This window comes from Eptatretus burgeri, chromosome 4 (assembly GCF_056783735.1).
Source record: "Eptatretus burgeri isolate ZD-2024b chromosome 4, Ebu_testis_v1, whole genome shotgun sequence".
In the NCBI taxonomy this organism is placed as follows: Eukaryota; Metazoa; Chordata; class Myxini; order Myxiniformes; family Myxinidae; genus Eptatretus; species Eptatretus burgeri.
In genome coordinates, this window is record NC_140964.1 from 13,578,194 (window position 1) to 13,600,728 (window position 22,535).

Consider the following 22,535-nt stretch of genomic DNA (forward strand, 5'->3'; position numbering starts at 1 on the left):
TGCCCCTTGGCATATTTGCTATATTTAGCCTTTATACATGTCTGTATGCAATGACAAGACGAACCTTTCTGCCAAAATTAATGACTTGTTCTTCAAAACTCATGCTGCAATGTACAGCTTTGAAAATGAAAAATTGTGGAAATGGAGGAGCGTAGCATAATAATAGAATTACTGCAGAATTTACAGATGAGATATTGCACTCTTGGAACAATGCCACAACAGGGTGTTTAATGACGGGTCGAACAGGATCCACTGAGAAGGCGAAAGCGAAGGTTGAACAGAAATGTCCGAGAAGTTGCAGATTGAGCAGAACCCACAAAGCGATGGTGCAGTTTGATTGAATAGGACCCAGCGAGAAAGTGCAGCTTTGAAAAGCACTCGCCGAGAAGTTGCAGGGTGAACAGGACTTTCCGATATGGTTTTTGACTTGATTGACTTCAAACAAACATAATGACAATCCCATACAGGGTTGGGCTCCAAACTGTGTTTATGTATAGATCATTAATTTTTGACTTTACAAAAGAGAAAATCTGATGATTTGTGAACATGAAGGTTTCATACTTGTTGAATTAAAAATTATGCCTTCTTCATTACCCCACACACGCGAAGCGAAAAGCGTGTTTAAGAAATTAGTTCATGTCTGTCCGTCTGTCCATAAACATCAGTTTTGATTGAGGACCAAATTTATATTTCAGTTGACCGTTATATTTTGAACACTAATCAGAACATGAAGTAGAAATCAAACCTGCCGTTTAACAGTACTTTTTCTGTCTGAATTCGCCCGGATGGTGAATGCGCAGAGAGGAGAGAGAATTATTTTACTCTGTCTGCCTGTCTGGCAGTCAAACAACATTGAAAATCATTCCAAACAGGAAGCTTACTGTTTTTAAGTACGTCATGAATGACACAAACAACAGGCATGTGATGAGTTTGATAGTCATGTATTAGACGCTGCATCAATGGTGGTAGATTCCGGAATTTATTTATTTGTATGACTTTTACAATCTTTATTTTATTTAAATGTAATTCCAGTGCAGTGTATACTACCTTGAACACAAATCGCGTTCTTGTCACTTCCCAAAGCCTCCAGTTTCGCAGTGCTTGGACATGTTAAATAGGATGGTGTGCAAGACTGCTACAATAATGCTAAACTTGAAGTTTATTGTCTTGAAAAAACTTGTGAAACTTTCAATGGAAATATAAATTTGAACACCATGGGGTAATGTGTTCTATGAACTCTCTAGTTTATGTCAGTAGATGCCGATGATTTGAAAGCATCACTGATTGATTTTTTTGGACACCGATGGTCCACACTCCTCAACCACTCTATTTTAGAGAGAAAAAGCACAAGTTTAATTGCTGTGCTCTTTACTTCGATTTTCCCACATGTTTTTTTTTCTTGTTCTTGGAATAAAGATAAGCAAATTGTTTATGGTTTCTCAACCTACTCTAATTTTATGGCCGTGAGGCCAATGTAAATATTACCGAAGTAAAAACAAATCAAAATTCCTCCGTGCTTCTGTATAATGGATCACTTATTGTCACTCCATTTTTTTGCCACGTGCAATTAAAGGGAGGGTTGTGAGCATTCAGTTGGCAAGTCCAGAGATTCGAAGTCCATTCAAAGTGTAAATAGGAGCCTAAATGAACTGCTTTTTACCCTCTCTGCATGGCTTCGTAATCTGCCTTTCTTCCTTTTCCTTTCTATCTCACCTCATCTCTCCCAATTTCCTAATCCGTAACTACTGTCTTTCCTTGATCATGAAATAACTCTGGGTGTTGTGTAAATGTGGCTTTTGGTTCTGCCCTCTTCGTGTGTGGCCGAATGCATCATTATCACATCCTCCCCACCCCCCCTTCCTCCCACAGTCAGTCTGTCCAGGCCAAAACTTTTTTACCCTTTGATCTTTTGTCATCAATTTTTCAACAAACCTTTATTATGAGAATACAGAGAAGACTAATTAATAATTTGGTCAAAATGTTAAAGGGTAAAGTCGCAGTAAGTATAAATCAGCCTTATTAGCCCATCCACCACACATTGCTTCCGTGTTTCTACATTAGCCATTCGGTCTTTCGTCATCCAATTTTCAACAAACTTTTATTCCGAGAAAATGGTGAATAAATTTTATACTTTTATTATTATTATCATTTATCTTCATCACGGAAGATGGAAGGGCACTTTGTTTTCGCCCCTGTCTGTCTGTCTGTCTGTTACTTGGCCAAATTATTTTTCCAAATATGTTGATCTGTTCCATTTGTCTGTCCACTCAACTGCAGCCCAATCTGTTCAGCTGATCGTTTGGAAACATTTGCAGATTGTAGACACCATCCCTGTGGTGGTCAAGCAACAAAAATTGGAAAGGTCAACATCCGCCAAATTTTTAAAATTGTCAATTTTCATCCGATTGACTTGAAATTTGAACAACATTTACATATCAGGTCACTAAATTCAACTCCAATTATTTTTGAGGTCAAAAGGTCAACATTGGCCTTGTTTCTAAAATTGAGAGATAGGGCCAAAAACTATACATATCATGATATCTCAAAAAGTTGTGGACGAGTTATGACAAAACTATGTGGATGAGTTGGATGGGTGACAAGAACAAGCTGATTCGATTTTTGTTCAGATCCAGTCGATCAATGGGATACAAAACGTCAACTGTTCAGCCGAGCGGAGGTATGCGCTCCACCGAGTGCTGTTCTACTTTGTTCTGTTTTGTCAAGTGTTGCTCTTTGAGTGATTTTTACTTACGAAATCTAAAGATTTCGTAGGTATATTGATGACTTCCGTCCTCTGTTTGTGTGTTTGTTTGTTTGTTTGTGTGTGTGTGTGTGTGTGTGTGTGTGTGTGTGTGTGTGTGTGTGTGTGTGTGTGTGTGTGTGTGTGTGTGTGTGTGTGTGTGTGTGTGTGTGTGTGTGTTTGTAGGCACGATAACTCGAGAATGGAATAAGCTGCCAATGTCAAATTACACCACGTGATTCAGGAGGGTGATTGCTAGCGCTGATTAGATTTTAATCAAAATCGGTCAAAGGTCAAGGTCACAGTGAGGTCAAACAGAATTCCATAAATTCATGTGGAGAAAAGGAGATTTTTGCTTCGCTCGATGTTACGAGTTCGTTTTAACTTCGATTTTAATTTTGTCCGGTTTTTGCTATCGCTTGGGACGTTTAAAACTCGGTTGTCGAAATTCTGCTAAAAATCGGATGTTTTGGAGACGTTTTAAGATTGTATAAAAAATATTTCACTCGCCGCGTCACGGCTCGTCACGTGGTGCAGCGCGCTCGAGCAGAGGCATCGTTGAGTCACGTAAAGGTTTTACGTGTGCGCGCTGACGGTGTTTTCGATAAAGATGGTGTTTAAAAGTAATTTTTTATCCCAATAAAGGTTATCGTCGCATGCCTGACTCGCTAAGCCGTTGGATTATGTAAAGATTGTTGGTGGATGGCCGAATATTACGGTTTTGTGACTTTAATAAAATAATATTAAATAATTGCGTGGAGAAATGGAGATTTTTGCTTCGGTCGACGTTACGATTTTTGATGGGTTGGTACAGAATCATCGTAGAAACTTCTGGTTTGCGTCGCTACTTTCTCCAGAGACAGCTTTTATTAGACAAGGTCAGAGGTCAAGTTGACGATTTCGTAAGTACCAGTCTATGACTGCTTGTTTCATTTGTTTGTCTGTCTGTTTGTTTGTTTGTTTTTGTGTTCAGGATATCTCAAAACGTTGTGGATGGATTCGGATGAAACTTAGTGGACACGTTGGGTTTGTGACATGGAAGAATTTATTCGATTTCGATTTTGGTGAAGTTCCGAATCTGGATCTGGATACAAGAAGTATTTGATTTTAAAATGATTCTTCACCATTATGAGATTGGTCAAAAAATGACATACAAGATGATATTTCAAAAATGTATGGGTCTCTATTTTGTCCTGGATCAGGCATTGTGTGGCAGAGGTATGCGCTCTCGCGAGTGCCCTTCTAGTTTCAGCTGTTTTTGTCAAGGTGAATTTGAATACAAAGCAGATGCAGACGGGCTTTGCATTTTTGAGATGCTATCGAATAACAGGGTCGTTTCATGTAGCCTGACAAGAATCGCTGATATTATCCTTTCCTGATTCCACCAACTCATTTCTGACAAATTCTGTGTGAAGCGACCGGGGCACACATGATCAGTGCGTTGATATCAGGAAAAAAACGTGCTGGTCCGACTTGGGTATTGGCTTGTTCCCCCTCACCCCCATCCCCCTTTAATCCTTTGGATACATCACAATTGAACAGATGAAAATAATTTCTTCTTGCTAAAAATCATAAATATAATAGTATTGAATGTCATATTGAAAGTAGCGTCTTTATGGAAAGCATAATTTAAATATTTATGATGATGCACCGTTTTCCTTGTGTATATTTTTAATAAAATTCTGGAAAGCATGTCCTCAGACCCAAATGAGGGTTTGTCGTTACCGGATGGTCTGTTCTTTGGCTGCGACCTTGATGTCTCGCTTTTCAACATGGGCAGTAGTGTTGCATTTTGCTTAAATGACATCTCCCTTCATTCCTATTATTATATATTTTTCATACTTGTATGAAATGTCGGACAAAGATGGTCAGTGAAACAGCCGCAGACTTATTTTTTTATTTCTGTTATTTGGTAAAGGTTTATCGTACAACTTAAATGCCAATGTTTGCAAAACAATGACAACACAAATGGGGAACAGCACAACGACAGCTCAGTTGAAATGATGTCAGTTTACTCGGCTATCTCATGCTTTTGACTTCTATCAGGGATTTGGTTGAAAGTGAAACTTCAGTTCCATTCCTTATCATTGTCTCTCAAATGTTACTTTATCAGTGGTCCGTCAGAGGTCATGCTGTGGTGGATGCTGTAGGAAAAATGGGACGAACAGATGAAAAGAACCAATGGCATGTTTGAAACGAGGTTATCCCTTTGTCTTGTTAATTGTTGATATTTAGAATTATGGAAAATAGCTCTTTAAAACAGGATGCTTAAAGTAAATGAAGAAATTTGGATTTCAAAAATTCGAGATTTACTTGAAAATTCATAGAATAAAGGGAAACTCCACACTGATGTCAAAAACCTGAGCTTTATGAGAACTTCTAAAGGCATAAGAAGGAGTTTTGAGGCTTCTGGAAAGTAATTGCTCTTTCCTCTCCCCACTCCAACCACCAGATGTTTGACTGGATCGGTCACAACAAGGAACTATTCCTCAGTGGTTGCACAGACATTGGTTCAAACTACGTGCACGCCATGGAGCTTCAGACGCAGCATGGTCACTTTGCAATGAATTCCATGGTGCGTAAAAACACTTACTATTTCTGCACTCTCTTATATTCCTGTAGCTTCGTTGGGAGGAGCAATATCTCTCTCTCTCTCTCTCTCTCTCTCTCTCTCTCTCTCTCTCTCTCTCTCTCTCTCTCTCTCTCTCTCTCTCTCTCGCTCTCTCTCTCTCGCTCTCTCTCTCTCGCTCTCTCTCTCTCGCTCTCTCTCTCGCTCTCTCTCTCTCTCGCTCTCTCTCTCGCTCTCTCTCTCTCTCGCTCTCTCTCTCTCTCTCTCTCTCTCTCTCTCGCTCTCTCTCTCTCTCTCGCTCTCTCTCTCTCTCTCTCTCTCTCTCTCTCTCCTTCTCTCTCTCCTCTCTCTCTCTCCCTCTCTCTCTCTGTCTCTCTGTCTCTCCTTTCCCTCTCTCTACTGTCCCTCTCTCCTACTGTCTCTCTCCTACTGTCTCTCTCCTACTGTCTCTCTCCTACTGTCCCTCTCCTACTGTCTCTCTCCTTTCTTTCTCCCCATCCCCCCACACCCCCCTCTCCCTCTCTCACCTTTTAATTGGAATGGTGACCATGAACCTCAGTTCCACACCAGAACTTGCTGTTAGTATCTTGACTGATAACACCTGCCTGTCACAAATACATCCTTTTTTATTTGTTCCCATTTCTAGTCAATAAGATCTTTAAATTGTAGCCAGCAGAATCAATATCAAAAGGAGACATGCATTCCAGGATAGAGACAGAGCCACCCAATGGCCAAAGCAGTGTCAGCTGTAACACCGCTAACCACAGCATCAATCAGTTGACATACCCTTTCGAAGCCATTGCATTTCCAACTCCCTAGCCATTATTTCTGTTGAGAGATGCCTTTTCTTCATCGAAAAATGGAAGAATCATAAATAGTTACATGGTCAAACACAACTTTTTAAGCGACTACACACGCACCTTGGCCGAAGGCCTCTTTGTCTCTTCCTCTCCTGTTTATATTTCTCTTTCTCTCATTTCATCCGAAAACACATCCTCACCCAAAGGGCCAAAATGCGTTGTCATACTATAAACAATTTCTGTTTGGGGACGATAAGCCTCTGTTGAGAGGAGCCTTCTTTTAATAAAAAGAGGTCATGTAAAACAAACGTTATAACTTATAACAAAGCTAAGCATGTGTACTTAAGCCCCAAGAGCAAAGTACACAGTCAAACAAAGCTTGTGAAATGCATATGCAAGCACCTCGGCCTTAAGACCATGCCATACAAAACTCATACATCCGAGTCCATGTCCAAAATGCATGGTCATACCATCATTGTTTTCCTTTGGGGTGCACTGCCTGTTTCTGTTTAAAAAACATCCTTTTTTTCAGAGAAAAATCAGCATTTTAAAATCCAAATATTACAATACAGCATTACTCCAAGTCCATGTACTTTGGCCTGAAGACCCAAGCACACGGTCAAACAAAGCTTTTGTACTTAATTTTGATTCGTTTCTTCCTGGTTACAATTTAGAAACCTCATTAACTGTTTAGTTTAGTGGATACCAAAACAGTCGGTCGACAGTGGCCTCCAAAAGTACTCACCCCCCCCCTCCAAAGTTTTCACATTTTAATGCCAGCTGAGTTCATTTCACGATGCATTCGAATGAAACTGAACATAGAGAATCTTCACATACTACTATTTCTTTAATTATACTTTAACTTTCCAAAGTTAAAGCTTTTAAAAAAATGTGAATAAGTTTGAGGTTTCACCTGTGTGTAATCGGTGGTTTAACTGTAAAGTTAAGTTCCCCCACAGCCCCACTTGCATGAGGAGTTTTAAGGTGCAACTAACTTCGTCAACCAACAAAGCAAACATGAAGACCAAGGAGCTTTCCAAAGATGTCAGACATAAAGTGGTGGAGAAGCACCGTTCAGGAGAGGGCGACAAGATGATTTCAAAGTCACTCATCATCCCTTTGAGTATGGTGAAATCAATCATTAAGAATTGGAAGACACATCATACCACCCAGATCAGGTCGCCCGTCCAAACTCAGCGGCCGGGCAAACAGGAAACTGGTTTGGGATGTCACTGTAAATAAATCAATGACTTTGAAAGATCTGCAAGGCACAATGTCCGAGATGGGGGATCAGTAATCATCAATCAACAATATCCCCTTCCTTTCACAAAGCTGGCCTACATGGACAGGTGGCGATAAAGAAGGCATGACTAAAAAAGATGCATCGAAAAGCTCGTATGGAGTTTGCAAAAAACATCTTCATGATACTGCAGGCATGCGGTGAAAAGTTTTGTCGTCAAACGAGACAAAAATTGAACTTTTTGGTCTAAAGTCAGAGCATTACGTCTGACGCAAGCCTAACACTGCACATCACCCAGCTAACACCATCCCAACTGTCAAGATTGGTGCTGGTAGCATCATGCTATGGGGCTGCTTTTCCTCAGGAGGGACTGGCAAGCTTGAAAGTATATAGTAGGGACAATGGACGGTGCAAAGTACAGGAGAATCCTTGATGAAGGCCCAGCAGGCCTTCACTTCGGACTCCTCTGTCAAGAGCCTACCACCCTTCGCTCGAACTGCAGTACAACGAGGGATGTGTTTGGAGGAACGCAATGCGTCACTTCCCCTGTAAGCAGGACGAGAATCACTTGACCACAGGTGATACTCTACCCCCTCACAGATTCCTCGCACTCCGGCCTCCTTGTCCGTCCTCAGCGCACGTCCAGTTTTATGGCTCAACTTCCTGAACAGCTCATCTCTGCCACCAAGCCTGGCCCTGAAACTGGTCAATGGTATCCAGTATCCCTTTGGAGACAAAATTAATGTCAGGATTGACAAAGATCACGAAAGACAAAGCTGTGACAAAACACACCAATTTCCAGTTGCAGGGTGGTGAATTATCCGGTATTTCCAATTGCAATGTATGGATGCGAGTCATGGACAGCGAAAAAGAAATAAAGGAGGAAGATTGATAGTTTTGAAATGTGTAGAAATGAATGTTAAAAATTCCATGGACTGCAAGAACAACAAACAAATCGGTGCTTGAAGAAATTCGACCAAACCATACAATGGAAGCGCCGATGCTAAAACAGAAACTGTCATACTTTGGTTGGACACCTCATGTTTGCAGGAAATAAAAATCTGTAGAAACCGACCATGCTGGGTATGGTTGAGGTCAGAGGAGGAAGCGGAAGACTATGTATGTGCTGGATGGATGGCCGAAAGGCTGTAACCAAGCTTTCTCTGACAGAGCTTTGGGAAGCAGTGCAGGATAGGGATTTTTGGAGAAATCTGATCATGAATGTCACCAGAAGTCAGCACGACATGATGGAATGAGAATGTTTCTGTCTGCGCTGTTGCTGATGATTTGTTGATAAGAGATGAAACTGGTCCACCGGCTGAGGGGGTGTGCAGCATTGGGATTCTCATGTATGTATGATTTGTGAACACCTTCACAGCTGTCAAGGAATTAAGGTGGAGTTTGAAATGGCAAAGGGCTTAACTTTGGGTAGCTTTTCATGGTTGCTTTATTCAACTTCGTTGGCTCAAAGAGCATGGGAGGAGTCAATTTATAAATAATCCTAGCCACCTGTGGTTATTGAATCTGTGAGAGCTACTTGGTTATTCCCTCTCATTATAGATGAGAGATGTGTTTGGATCATTACTTTCACACACATATTTTTCTGCCTCTCTTACCTTATGATGATCTGGATGGTCATTTTATCAATTAATTATTCAGTATGAGGTAAGTTAATTGCTTTTGTTGTTGCATATTGATGATAGTATATAGGTGCAGTTGTGTTGGCAGAGTTGTTACATATTATATAGGTATGGTTGTTTTGATTTTTGCTTTTAATCAAAGTGTGATATAAGCTGAATGACTTATTTCAGATTTCTCCCCTCTCCCATTACTCCCACTCCCTATACTCTCATCCCCCTGAGCCTCTCTCCAACTCAACCCTTCTCCAGCTCAATATCTTGCGTGTGTGCTCTCTCTCTCTCTCTCTCTCTCTCTCTCTCTCTCTCTCTCTCTCTCTCTCTCTCTCTCTCTCTCTCTCTCTCTCTCTCTCTCTCTCTCTCTCTCTCTCTCTCTCTCTCTCTCTCTCTCTCTCTCTCTCTCTCTCTCTCTCTCTCTCCTCTCTCTCTCTCTCTCTCTCTCTCTCTCTCCTCTCTCTCCCTCTCTCTCCCTCTCTCTCTCCTCTCTCTCTCCTCTCTCTCTCCTCTCTCTCTCTCTCTCTCTCTCTCTCTCTCTCTCTCTCTCTCTCTCTCTCTCTCTCTCTCTCTCTCTCTCTCCTCTCTCTCTCTCTCTCTCTCTCTCTCTCTCTCTCTCTCTCCTCTCTCTCTCCTCTCTCTCTCCTCTCTCTCTCCTCTCTCTCTCCTCTCTCTCTCCTCTCTCTCTCCTCTCTCTCCCCTCTCTCTCTCCTCTCTCTCCTCTCTCTCTCCTCTCTTCCTGTCTACCTCTGTACCTCTTTCTCTCTCAAACCTACTTTTGTAACATTTATTTTACATATCATTTTCTTACGTACTCACTGATCCTGTTTATGTTTTTCAATACCCTTGATTTGTTTTTAACATTCCCCTTTAAGTACAGCGTTTTGAACTTTCCAAAAGAAAACTTGAAATCCGATTGCACCGAGGCTTCCATAGTGGTGTCTAATGATGTGTGTGGGGGGATTTAGAATTTTGTAGTTGCTCCATTTTGTCCGCTTGAGATTTCCAAAGTCGGTTTTGCTTTTGCAAAGACTTTAACTCAAAGCTTGCATCTCAACAGAAGTAACTAGAATGGAACTCAATGGAGTACATGCCTCCACCAGGCTAAACCATTTAATTTTGCATCCCACTGATCGGCCACATATGCATCTGGATCTTCACCAAAATCGAATCAATCCGTCCTTGTCACACACTACCTTTTCACACACTACCTTGTCACACACCCATCCTGTCCACCAGGTTTTGTCTGAATGTGTCCATAACTTTTTGAAATATCTCACTCACAGACAGACAGACAGGGGTGAAAACATAAGCTCCGTCCACCTTCGGAGGAGCAGGTAACCAGTGTGGATGCAAATACAATAAATCATTACGTCCCGCTGAAGTACAAATTTGGGTTACTTCACTGGCTTGAGTGTTTCTAAGTAGTGTCAAGCGTAGAGGAAGTATCCAAGCTCTGAATTTACTTGTAATCTTTTGGGTTTTTTTTTTTACTGATGCTTGATCGGATGAAATCCAGAATGGATGAAGAGTATGCCCAAGGTTCATATTTTTCACGCTGTTTCAAATAAGCTGTAAACTACAATCAAACTGCGCCGGACCTCGTACCAAAGCTTGAAGCTTATTCATTCATTTATTTTCCTTAAATTTTTTTGTCATTCTTAAAATTTCTGAATTTTGTGCCATATTTATTCAGGCTTGTGCAATCATAGAAATTGAAAGAATTTATTTAGCTTCCTATAATGTGACTTAATTGCTTCATTGTTGACTCCACGGTTCTTTTTGTCCAAATCCACCTGCTGTGTATATGTGTCCTGTTCTTCTTGGTCAGAGCCTCCAGAAAAATGTTCCTGTTACAGAATCCAATCATTTCAAGAAAGCCTGCCATTTCACACGACAAATTGATTGCTACATTTTCAATTTAATAATGGAATGCAGTGCGGTGCAACATCGTAGGTGATGGTTTACATACACTCGACCCTGCTTTAACAGCCATTATTCATCTGTCAATTACCCCAGCTTAACTGTTGCATACTGATTATGAATTGATTCTATTAGCAAGAGTTTTCAATTAAACTTCTGTGATCCTCATGTCTAGCCATACTCATCCTGCTCTTTCGTCCTTCCATACTCTCCCGGCCTGCTCAGGTTACAGGCGTTCCTCCAGAATCTCACGCATGCTTACCCTCCTCAATTCTACACTGATCGTTCACCTTCATTCCTTCATCCCTCGATTCTCTCACATTTAGAACAGACTCCTTGTCCCCTTTGTCTCGTACCCTTCCTTTTGGGTCGTCAGGAGTGCTGATTCCCCCCACCCCCATACCCACTGCTGTGCTCTTCTACTCTGACAAGCATTCTCCTTTCTGCCTCTCATGCTCTGTATTTGTCTCCCAGTTTTTTCAAGTCACAAGAAAACTTTTATTTATTTTAAGAAATTATTTTCTTTCTTCGAGAATTATTTTTGGCAGTGAGAGTTTTCAGTTGACAAAAAAAAAATAAAACACGTTTCAATTTGCCTCTTCACAAAGGACTGGTGCTCATGCGGCACACCTGGCATTCCTGAATGCCCACTGAAAATAAATACTTCAACGTCATTGGGATATCCCATTGGGATGATAAGGTCCTATTTCTGTTTCATCTCAAGGATGGTTCGTTTTTTTGTTCGTTTTCAAGCAACTTAGTTCTGATCTAACAAAGTACTCTCTTTCTGCTTTCCTTCCTTCCTTGGGCTTTCTTTCTCATAAGTGCTCATCCGACTGACCCTAACCTCATCAGATTGTAAAACTACAAACTGTCTTCCCGAGTATACTCATGGGTTTGCTCCCCACTGACGGGACCACCATCTTCTGTCGGTCCAGTCTCAGTTAACTGGAAGGGCACGCGGTAGAGTGCATACCCCTGCCAAGGTGATTCGTTTTCGTTTTGTATCCCAATGACAGGCCGGATCTGGATTCAGACCTGGAATAAAATTTAATCGGCTTGTTCTTGTTACCTAACATCCGAGGGTCCTGAGTTCAAGCCCCATTGGCTGCTGAATTAACACCAGGTGGGGTCGACTCAGCCTGTCATCCTTCCGAGGTCAGCAAAATGAGTACCATTGTACTGGTCCCGGTGTGTGCCCCGGTTAGAATAGGGGTACACTGTAACCCTGTGTGTTTTAAGAGGAGATGAAAGAATTGGCATCAGGAAGGGCAACCGGCCATTAAAACATTGCCTTGGAAAGGGAACCATGATTGTCATGGGCCTGCAAGGCTAACCCCTGTCCTAGTAGGGAAAAATGGCCTTAAAATGCTTGTGTGTGTGTGTGTGTGTGTGTGTGTGTGTGTGTGTGTGTGTGTGTGTGTGTGTGTGTGTGTGTGTGTGTGTGTGTGTGTGTGTGTGTGTGTGTGTGTGTGTGTGTGTGTGTGTGTGTGTGTGTGTGTGTGTGTGTTCTTATTATTACCTAACCAACTCATCCACCAAGTTTCGTCCGGATCCAGCACTAACTTTTTGAAATTTTGTGATGTATATCGTTTTCGCCCTGCCACTCGATGGTGAAGGAACACTTCAAAAAATTATCGAATCATTTCTTTCTTGTTACACATCTCACCTGCCCAACAAGTTTCGTCCGAATCCGTCCACAACTTTTTGAGATATCCTGCTCGATGTCGTTTTTGGCCGATCACTCAATGGTGAGAAATCACTTTAAAAAAATTCTCCGATCTGCATCCAGATCCGGATCTCCACCAAAATCATAATCATTTCATCCGCGTCACATAACCAAGCTCTCCACCAAATTCCGTCCGAATCCGTCTGCAACCTTTTGAAGATCCTGTTCACGAAAACAAACAGACATGGGTGAAAACATCACCTCCATTCACCTTCAGTGGCGGAGGTAATTATCTCTTGGCCTTTCAAGGTGTTTGTCTCCTTCCATCTTGTGGCAAACTTCACCCTTATCCATGACCTTTTCTCTTGGCTAAAGGTCTTTCTGACTTTCTGAAAAGGTGTGATCTGCTTTCTCCTCATTGCACGTGACGCAACATTTGACTTTCTGTGGACCTCCAAATTATCCTATATGTGTAACATGAAGAGTATCGAATGCAGATTGTCATATCAAAACATGCATTTGGTGCAAGCACTGATCTTGTCACTCCAAGGTCACATAAATACAACTGAATTAATAATATGAGGATGATTTGTTAACAGTGCCTACATTTATGTGACAACCATAAGGTTGTGGTCTTATCTTAAGATTTAATGGAGGGAGTCGGAGTACCACTGCTCTGTTTCTACAACATGTTTCCAGCAGAATGCGTATGTGAACATCGACCGCATCGCCTCGGTGGCGCGGTGTCTGGCTGAGGGGGGTCACTATGCAGCCCAGCAGCTACAGCTCACGTCTGAACACCTGAATCGAGAATGGAAAGGCTTTGAGGCAGCTATTAAAGAGAGGAGCCTCCTCCTCACCAAGTCCGTGCACTTCCACCAGCTTGCTGAGCAGGTTTGACCAGGGGTCCTCATACGTTTAGCTTTAACTGGATATATCTTCAGTGATAATAGACCAATTGTTCCCCTTTGGTAGCAATGTTATTGGTCTTAAAGATCGGTGAGTGAATTACCTTTTATTTTGAGAGAATTTTTTTCATGTACAAGAGTCTGATTAAGAGGAACATTATTTTAGACAAATTAATGGCAGAGTCACTGTCTCCCAACCACCCCCCCCCACCACCCCAAACTCCTCGAGCACCCAGATAATGTTACTACCCACAGTACCCACAACCATATGCTGCATACAGAAGAAGCTACGACATTAGCTTCTTATGAAACCTGGAGGCGACAGGAGGAATTTGTAATTTCTTCAGGGTGCTTATGATAGCCCACCTCCTCTTAAGCATACCATATGATCTTTAATTTCCACCAACTCATGCTGACAGATGGGAAGCCCAGTTGAACGTCCATTCGAGGGACGGCACACAAATTGGATGACACGGCCTGCCTGCAAAACAGCCGAGATTCAAGCACACGCTCGACATCTCAGAGATGAGTGTGCATACCTCTAGGTTTTCCTGCCAGCTATAAGGTGTGTCGACTCGAGTTTTCAGAAAAATCAAGATGACAATGGACAAACGACATTAAATTTAACAAAATATAACGAAATAAAAAAAAAAATTGCAAAAAAATGATGGCAATGTACTTTGTAAATGGAGATCAAACCATTTTGGAGGATGGTGGTGGACACGCATTTGCATGGGGGGCATTGTCATGATCGAGATCAAAGAGCACACATGTCCTCCCAACCCGAATCATAAAACAAGGTTTTTGTTTCCATACAAGAATTCCATTCTTTTATTGTGTGGACAGAAGTGTTTTTTATTTTATTTTTAGAAAGTTTTGATGCACACAGCATCCCATCGGTGCTCACATTTTCAATGGAAATCCAAAACCAGTAGGGAGTGGTCACGCTGGTTGGGCCAAGATGGCAAAAGAGTAACTTTGTGCACTTGGATTGCAAACTGCCGTCAGTTCACACTCAGCCGACTCTAAATTTGCACAGATGCTTGCACAAAAGATTGTTAAACTTTATAGTCTCAACGTTTTTGATCTCACCATGAAGGAATAGCCCTGCATCAGCAAAATCTAGCAGACATGTTGGGCCTTTTAATGTAGTTTCCCTTCGGTGTCGTGAATTTTGCACCGTTCAGTGAGCTTCCTGATGCGTTTGGAATGGAAGCCATAACTTTGCTTCTGAAACCTTTCGAAAAGGGGAGAAAAATTTCTGACTCTTTCTCACATTGTTGTGAATTGTTTTTGTTTTTTTTTGGTGCTGAATATGACTGAGCCGGAATACTGGTTCACAACTTTTCTTTCAATCTGGTCTGCAGTGATTGAGAAAAGGTAGGGAGGAGAGAGGTAAGAGTGGAAAGAGGGAAGGAGGTTAGTTGAGAAGGAGGATGGCTCCGTTGGAGTATAAAATGGCAAGGAAGTTTCACAGGAGTGAATACAATGGAGGTGCAGGGAGATGGCAGGTGGTACACGGAATGTAGTTGCCACTGGGCATTGTGACCGGACATGGTACTTAACTACCAAAAGGAAACGATGGAAATTCTAACTGAGGTGTTGACTACTTAGTGCCTTTGGCTGAAATTATGCAGAAATTCAAAAAATGACCAAGTACCAGGATCTGTAAAATGAAGTAAAAGGAACCTGGAATCTGAAGAGTGTCGACATTGTGCTGGTGATAGCTGGAGCAACGGGAGTGATACTTGACAAAGAACCTCACTGAGATTTTGAAAACTATACCGGAGGGGGAGGGTATTTTAACAAACCGTCAACAATTGGAGGCTGTCTGGGATTTGGGAACAATCCTGAAAAATGTCTTTGGAACAATGATGTGCGAATTGCAAAAACAACTTGGTCCTTGAAATTTGATGTCACAAAAAACACAAGGGGATTCTTTGATCCCTGGGAAGACTCCGTGACACCGCATGAAACTCGCAAATGGAAAATGGAGATTTAAAACCAACGAGATAAGGGAGGTCCAATGAGGATTGTGATCGGTGGATTGCGAGCACTTAGTGGTGACAAATTTTTGCATTTTGTTGATGTCATATGTGGTGCTTTTAATTTAAAACTGCAACTACTTTCAGGAGCTCATCCGGAGTAAAAGAGTCAATTTGATTTATGTTTCCCTTGATTTGATTGCAGGGCTTTGTACGAAACACCGATTACAACTAAGGAAACACTTTCCTTTGGCAAATTGCAGACACCTGCTTCCCACTATCGATGTTTTAAAATCTCAACAGAAATACAACACTGTGTATTAGTTCAGTATCAATGTATTTATAGACCCATGCACTTTGTTTAATATGACGACAACACAGCAGTGATTATAGCCAAGATAACTTCGGTGCGGGGATATTTGTCATTTTGATTTCGATAATTGTAAAGCTGGGAAGTGACGTTGAAGGAAGATACCAACCGGAGAGTTGGTGTCAAAGCCACCCAATGCTCGCCTGTTTATACATTTATCGTTTTTAAAAGACTAGTCTAATAATATTTTTTATGAAGCATTGCAGTGAAGTCTGATCCAAATAATTTTAAAGCGATATATGTATTTGTATATTGTAATCAGTAAAAAATAGTGTGGTCGATAAAAACATTAGAAAGGAAATAATTTGCACCAAAAACTTTAACATTTTCACGCTCACGCTCACGCTCACGCCGGGGGTATCGCTATAGCTCTCTGTTCTTCGAACAGGCGAGCTAAAAACTGCAGGAGATGTTATTAAAAGTATTATATGAACAAGCTGTTATATTATCATATTACATCAGTATTGTGCGAAAATGGTTTTCTACCAAAAGATAAAACACACACCCTGGTGTTATCTTAAAAGAAAAAAAAAAAAGAAAAACTTTGACAAAGTAAACTGAAGAAGTATGGAGACACCTGATTGTGATGGTTTTTCTGGTTTGAATGTTTTTTCTTTTTCTACTTTTTAATATATATATTTTTTAAGTTTATTTATTTATTTATTTATTGTCAAGAATTGATTCAACAATTCCACTCACTCGAGTTGGTGTGTCGTCTGTGGCCTGTGGCTTCTTTCTTTTAGTTCCAAGTCAAAGTGGATGGATGGTGCAAGGCAAGCAGTGATGGTGACATTCCAGCAGATGTTAATAGTCTTGAAGTGGCTATTCTTCATCATCAAGATCTGCAAGACACCATCCAAGAAGCCTACAGCGAGGTGGGCTCTTTGGTGGAAAAGGGGGTTGGAGAAGCTGGGTGGCTCGGAGCAATTATAGCAAAGGGTTGAGATTAGGCGTGGGGAGCTTCCAGCCCGTGGGCGGGATTCGGCCCTTTGACATGCTTGTGATCAGGGCTGCGTGGTGATATTTTGTTCAGTATTTTGTAGCGATTATTACTTCACTCAAAAACAACTTAAGAATAGCAACAAGAAATATTCCTCCAACATGGACGCTCTCATCAAAAAGGAAGCAATCTCTGAGGTCACATTCGGTAACATCAAAATTGTTATTGGTATTATGACTACAAGCAGAGTACCCACTCTGTTGGTGGGTAGAGTTTGCACATTACTTGCTGAAAAAGTATGCTCTGTTTTGCAAAAAGACTGCATATGTCTGCGTGGTGTGCATCTAAAAGATTAGAGATCATCCAGAGATCTAACTGGTACGTTCCAATAGTAGTGAGGGTCTGAACGGTCTTAAAGGGTTGAAAGGGTCCAATCTCTAAATGATGTCAATTTTGAAGGGATCGAAAGGCATCTTAAGTGTTTCAAAAGGTTTAAATAGTCCAAAGGGGTAAAGCTCTAAAGCTTTAAATTGTCAAGTACCCAAGCAGTCTAAAGGCATCTCAATGGGTCTAAAGATTGTTAACATATGTAACCTGTCTTAAGGGTCTGAAAGGTGTAAGGGGTCTCAGGGGTCTAAAAGGGGTCCAGGGACTTTAAGGGGTATAGAGGTTTAAAAGGTCCAAAGGGTTGTTGTTGTTCTCCTCTTCCCTTTTATAAGGGGTGAGGTCTGATGGCACCAAGTTCCTGCCCTGCCTTGACCATGATACTCCTCCATCTCCCTCTATCCTCAGCCAACTCACTCCACTCCCCCACCAACCCGACTGTACGGATATCCCTCCTTACACAATCCTCCAATCTCAACCACAGTCTACCTTTTTTCCTCCTACCTTGCTCCCTCAATCTATCCGCTCTCTTTGCCATTCTCTCTTTCCTCATCCGCACCAAGTGTCCAGCTCATCTCAGCCAGTATATCACCTATCTCTCTGTCAAGTTCATCTGTACACCAATCTTCTCCCTCAGTTCATCTATCCTCCTTCTATCCACCCTTCTTCACTCCCGCAATCCTCCTGACCCAGTTGTTCTCGCAAACCTGCAGCCTCTGTTTTTGTCTCTTTGTCAGTGCCACCGTTTCCAGACTGGAAATGTAGCCTGGTGTTACACACATCAGAACCTTCCCTTTCAATTTCCTCGATATCTTTCTGTCTGCCATTAACCTCTCCACCCTCCTCCATGCATTCGCGCCCATCCGAATTCTCCTCCGCACCTCTATCTCAGACTTACCATCCCTGGCACTGTTTCTACCAGATACTCAAATCTATTTCCCTGCCTGATCTGCTTCCCCTATAACCTAATCTTAATTTATTTTCTCTGCTACCTGACCCACATCACCTCATTCTTGTCCATACTCATCTTCAGCCCATGCATCCCAAATGCCTCCTTCCACTCCCCCAGTACCTCCTGCATCTCCCGTCAACTCTCCACCACAACAGCCAGATCGTCCGCACACAGCATGCTCCCCATTACTACCGCTCAAGTTCACCTTCCAACTTACTAGTTCCATCATCATTGTAAACATAAGTGGGCAGAGAGAGCTTCCCCACCTCAAACCGATATTCACGCTGAACTCAGACATCCCAGGACCAACGAAAATGTCCCTTCATTCCCTTGTACATCCCTTCCACCAACCTAACTTCTGCTTCTGGCACTCCCATTCACCTCTCAGTGTCCCTCCCCATCACCATCTCTTTTGGAACAGTGTCATAGGCCTTCTCCTGGTCCACAATCCCAATGCCACCCACCTTACACCTCCAACATCTTCTCTACCAGCAATTGCAGAGTGAACATCCCATCCGTTGTCCCCCCCCTACCCTTTCTAAACACCTGCTGCTCTTCTCTGATCTCAATCTCCACACTTTTCCTTATCCTCCCAGCCAGAATCGTCTCCAGCACCTTCATTGCATGACTTAGGAGCATAATGCCATGAACTTCCCTGGATCTTGGTCATCATCCTTCTCCTTCCATATCAGCACAATTAACCCTGTCCTCCACTCCTCCGGAAATTGAACCCTTGCTCATACATATGTTGAACAGCCTCTTCATCCAACTGACTCCGGCTTCTTCTACTGCAATTATCATATATATATATATATATATATATATATATATATATATATATATATATATGCACCTCATCAATGCCTGGCACTCTTCCCTTCTTCATCCTTTTCAATGCCATCCACACTTCCTCCTCTGTGATCTCTGCCAACTCCCCTTTCCCCTCTACATAACATGCTAGCTCCAGCTCGCTGTTGCTTCCTTCCCGGTTCAACAACTCTTTGAAATATCCTTCGCACACCTTCAATACTGCCCCCTCTCTGTCACTAGCCTCCCACCACCATCCTTTATCACTGGCCCACTCCCCTTCATGTCCAGAGCATCCTCTTCCTTGTCATGAGCCAGTTATATATCATCTTCCCAACACCATCCTCTTCCAACTTGTTGTACACCTCATCAATATCATTCCTCATCTTATCCACAGCTTTCCTTGCTGCTTTCTTTTTCTGCCTATACAGGTGCAGCAACCCCACATCCTGCTGCCTCCCTCTACCCTTGATCTTCTCTCTCCTCTTACAAACCTCCTTTTCACCAAACTACCTTCGTTACCTCCTCCGTCCACAAGACTTGGTTTCTATCCCTCGATGATGCACCCTTTTGTGACGTCCTTCCAAACAAAAACTTCTGCATTTCCCCGAAATGCCTCTCAATACTACTTCAACGCCTCCTCCTCCACACCTTCCACTTCTTCACTCAGTTGCTCAGACCTCGCCCTCAACATCTCCTTGTACTCTATGAGGACATTTCCCCTCCACGTCACCCAAAATAATAATCTTCTGACCCCTGCTCTAAACCTTCCTCCTTTACTTCATTCACACCACAAACACCACAAGCTTGTCCTGGGTGGTAACATGCTCTCCCGTCAATGCCTTGCAATCCTTAACCCTCCCCAACTGTTGCTTCCTTACCACCACCAAATCCAATTCTGTTCCATGTTGTCCACTCCTATAGGTAATCTTGTGGTTTCCCACTTTTGAAAGAATGAACCAGCTTTGGCCATCCCGTTTCTTACCACCAGCTCCACCAACTCTCGACACTCTCTTTCTTTGTTCCCCAACTAAATTTACCAACACATTCCTCTTCACTCGGCTCTGCTACTCCCACGTGCACGTTCAAGTCCCCCGCAATGCACAGCATTACCTCCAGCTCAAGCATTCCCGTCATCCTCTCCAGTGCGTCCCTGAATTCCTGCTTCTCTGCCCTCGTCCTTCCGGGTTGTGGCCTAATCTACCAACATAACACACACCATTTGCCTCTATCACCAGCCATGCCATAACTATATGTCCCTCCTATCTTTCCACTCTGACCACCTTTGCTGATCTCTTCTGATACTATTATTCCCATGCCATTACTCCTTCCATCGCTACCTATGTGCAACAGCTTGTATCCTCCTACCAACCTCCTCTCCCTGTCCCCTTTCCATCTGGTCTCCTGTACACACAACACTCCCAAACTCCTTTTCTGGATCATCTCCACCACTTTGACCCCTCTCACCCCCCCCCCCCAATTGATCCCACAGTCAAACTACCTGACCTCACATCTGAATTGCTGCCCGCCTAACAGAGCTAATACCATCTTGGATAATTTGGGACGTTCAGGTCATCAATCAGCCGAGCTGCCCTGGCTGATCTGTTGGAGTTACTACACGAGCCTGCTGTCCCCATCATGTGCACACACACACACACACACACACACACACACACACACACACACCTCTTTTGCCGCTCACCTTCCCCCCTTGTTCTCATTTCCACCCTCAACACTCGACTACTCTTCTCCGCCTAATTCACTCCCACCCAACTTACTTCTCCCTCATCCAACTCGCTTCTTGCCAAAGTTAAAAAAAAAAAAATCAAAGTTTTCAAAGTAAACACAGTCAATCACACAGTCAATCACACAGTCAATCACACAGTCAATCACACAGTCAATCACACAGTCAATCACACAGTCAATGCTTTTAACACGAAATTCCCACCCCTCAGTTCGACCCTCGACTCACTCGCACTCCTCCTCGTCTTCCTTACACAATCCTCCTCGTCTCCCACGTGCAGTCCTCCTTCCTTACACTCTCTGCCAAGCCTCACACACTCGGTCCACCAGTATCGTCTATTTATGAAAGGGAGGACCAAGAAGGAACCCGAAGGAGGAAAGAGCAGAGATGGAGTCATCAGGAGGAACGTGGATAGGCTTCTGGTGTTCAGCCGCTACTCCTCAACCCTCAAACTCATCCAGGAGCAGAGCAGCCACGTGGGCCTTCCAGAAAAAATTCTCCAGCAATTCACTTCTCCTTGTAGTATTTATAATATGTATGTACTGTATGTATATGTATATGTATATGTATATGTATATATATATATATATATATATATATATATACTTTATATCTGACTATTCTTCACATAATGTTGTTGAAGTCACATTTTACATTATATGGCATTTCCTTTGCTACCTGCTGTTATAATATCATACTACAATGACATTGAACCCATCACTGTGCTGACCAATCAAGCATGCACAATGTTTGCCAACCTATGGCTGCTTGTCCTTGCTCCAACCTTTTTAAAAGCTCAGCGTCATAGCAAGGAAGCAGTGCACACCATTTTGCAAGTCTTTGTTATGGCTCAGCCGGGGTTTGAAACACCGACCCCCGGCCTCAGAGCGGACGCTCCAACAATTATCCCACCGGCTCCCGCTAATGAATACGGGAGAACAGAACGCCGCAGCGTAGTCTAATATAATTGATATCATCATCAATATTTGTTCCTTTTGTGCTTGTCAAAGTTCCTCTTGAGGCAATTTGATGTCTCTTGTTGTGCAGTATGGCTTCTCTGTTGTTGTACTCATCCAAGGTGCTGTCATTTACCTATTGAATTATCATTTAACCATTCCCATTGATGGCATCAGCTGACCACTCTAGCTTTCATCCTGTGATGTGTCCTTGATTGCTGGAAAAATTTGGCATTGATTCCCACTTGGCTGCCTTTGACCTCAGACAAGCCGTGAGGGTCGTTGCCTGCTGGACCTGCTCGAGCGTCCGCCAAGCCCTTCGGGCGGGGAGTGCCTGACGGCCTCGGCGAACTACTCATCAGCGGTGCATCGTGTGTTGGAGCAGGTTATTGATCAGCACCTGTTGGAGAAAATTAGTTCGGATGGAAGTTGTTTTGTTGTCATTTAGAAGTCTCAAATCTGAATGTAGTTTTTCAGCCAAATTTTTGTGGGAACAAAACAATAATGTTCATTTTCTTGGGTTCGTGTTGAACTGGATGGGCACTCGGTAGAGCGCATACCTCCTCCACGTAACGCCTGATCCACGAGAACATATCGGGCCCAATACATTTTTGAAATATCATGCTATACAGTACTATATCGTTTTTGGCCCTATATCTCAATGGTGAAGAATCACTTAAAAAATAAATAACTCGTATCCAGATCCGGATTCGGATCTTCACCGAAATCTAATCAATTCTCTCTTGTCACACACCCGATATGTCCACCAAGTTTTATCCAAATCCGTTCATAACTTTTTTGAGATATCATGTGACATATAGTTTTTGGTCCTGTCTCTCGATGGTGAAGAATCTCTTGAAAAATTCTAGTCGTCGGATCCGGATCCGAATCTTCACCAAAATCGAATCGGTTTGTCC

At 42.5% G+C, this 22,535-nt stretch overlaps 1 protein-coding gene across 1 annotated transcript in view; it reads left to right on the forward strand.

Moving 5' to 3' along the window:
* LOC147027501 (triple functional domain protein-like) overlaps positions 1 to 22,535 on the forward strand; it is a gene marked incomplete at its 3' end in the record, with an annotated part of 489,834 nt that overhangs the window by 129,675 nt on the left and 337,624 nt on the right. Inside the window, exons 6-9 of the mRNA XM_085876518.1 lie at positions 5,193 to 5,315; positions 13,272 to 13,466; positions 16,579 to 16,710; positions 21,884 to 22,003. Of these exons, the coding sequence (XP_085732644.1) occupies positions 5,193 to 5,315; positions 13,272 to 13,466; positions 16,579 to 16,710; positions 21,884 to 22,003 (570 nt within the window). The remainder of the gene's footprint in view (positions 1 to 5,192; positions 5,316 to 13,271; positions 13,467 to 16,578; positions 16,711 to 21,883; positions 22,004 to 22,535) is intronic.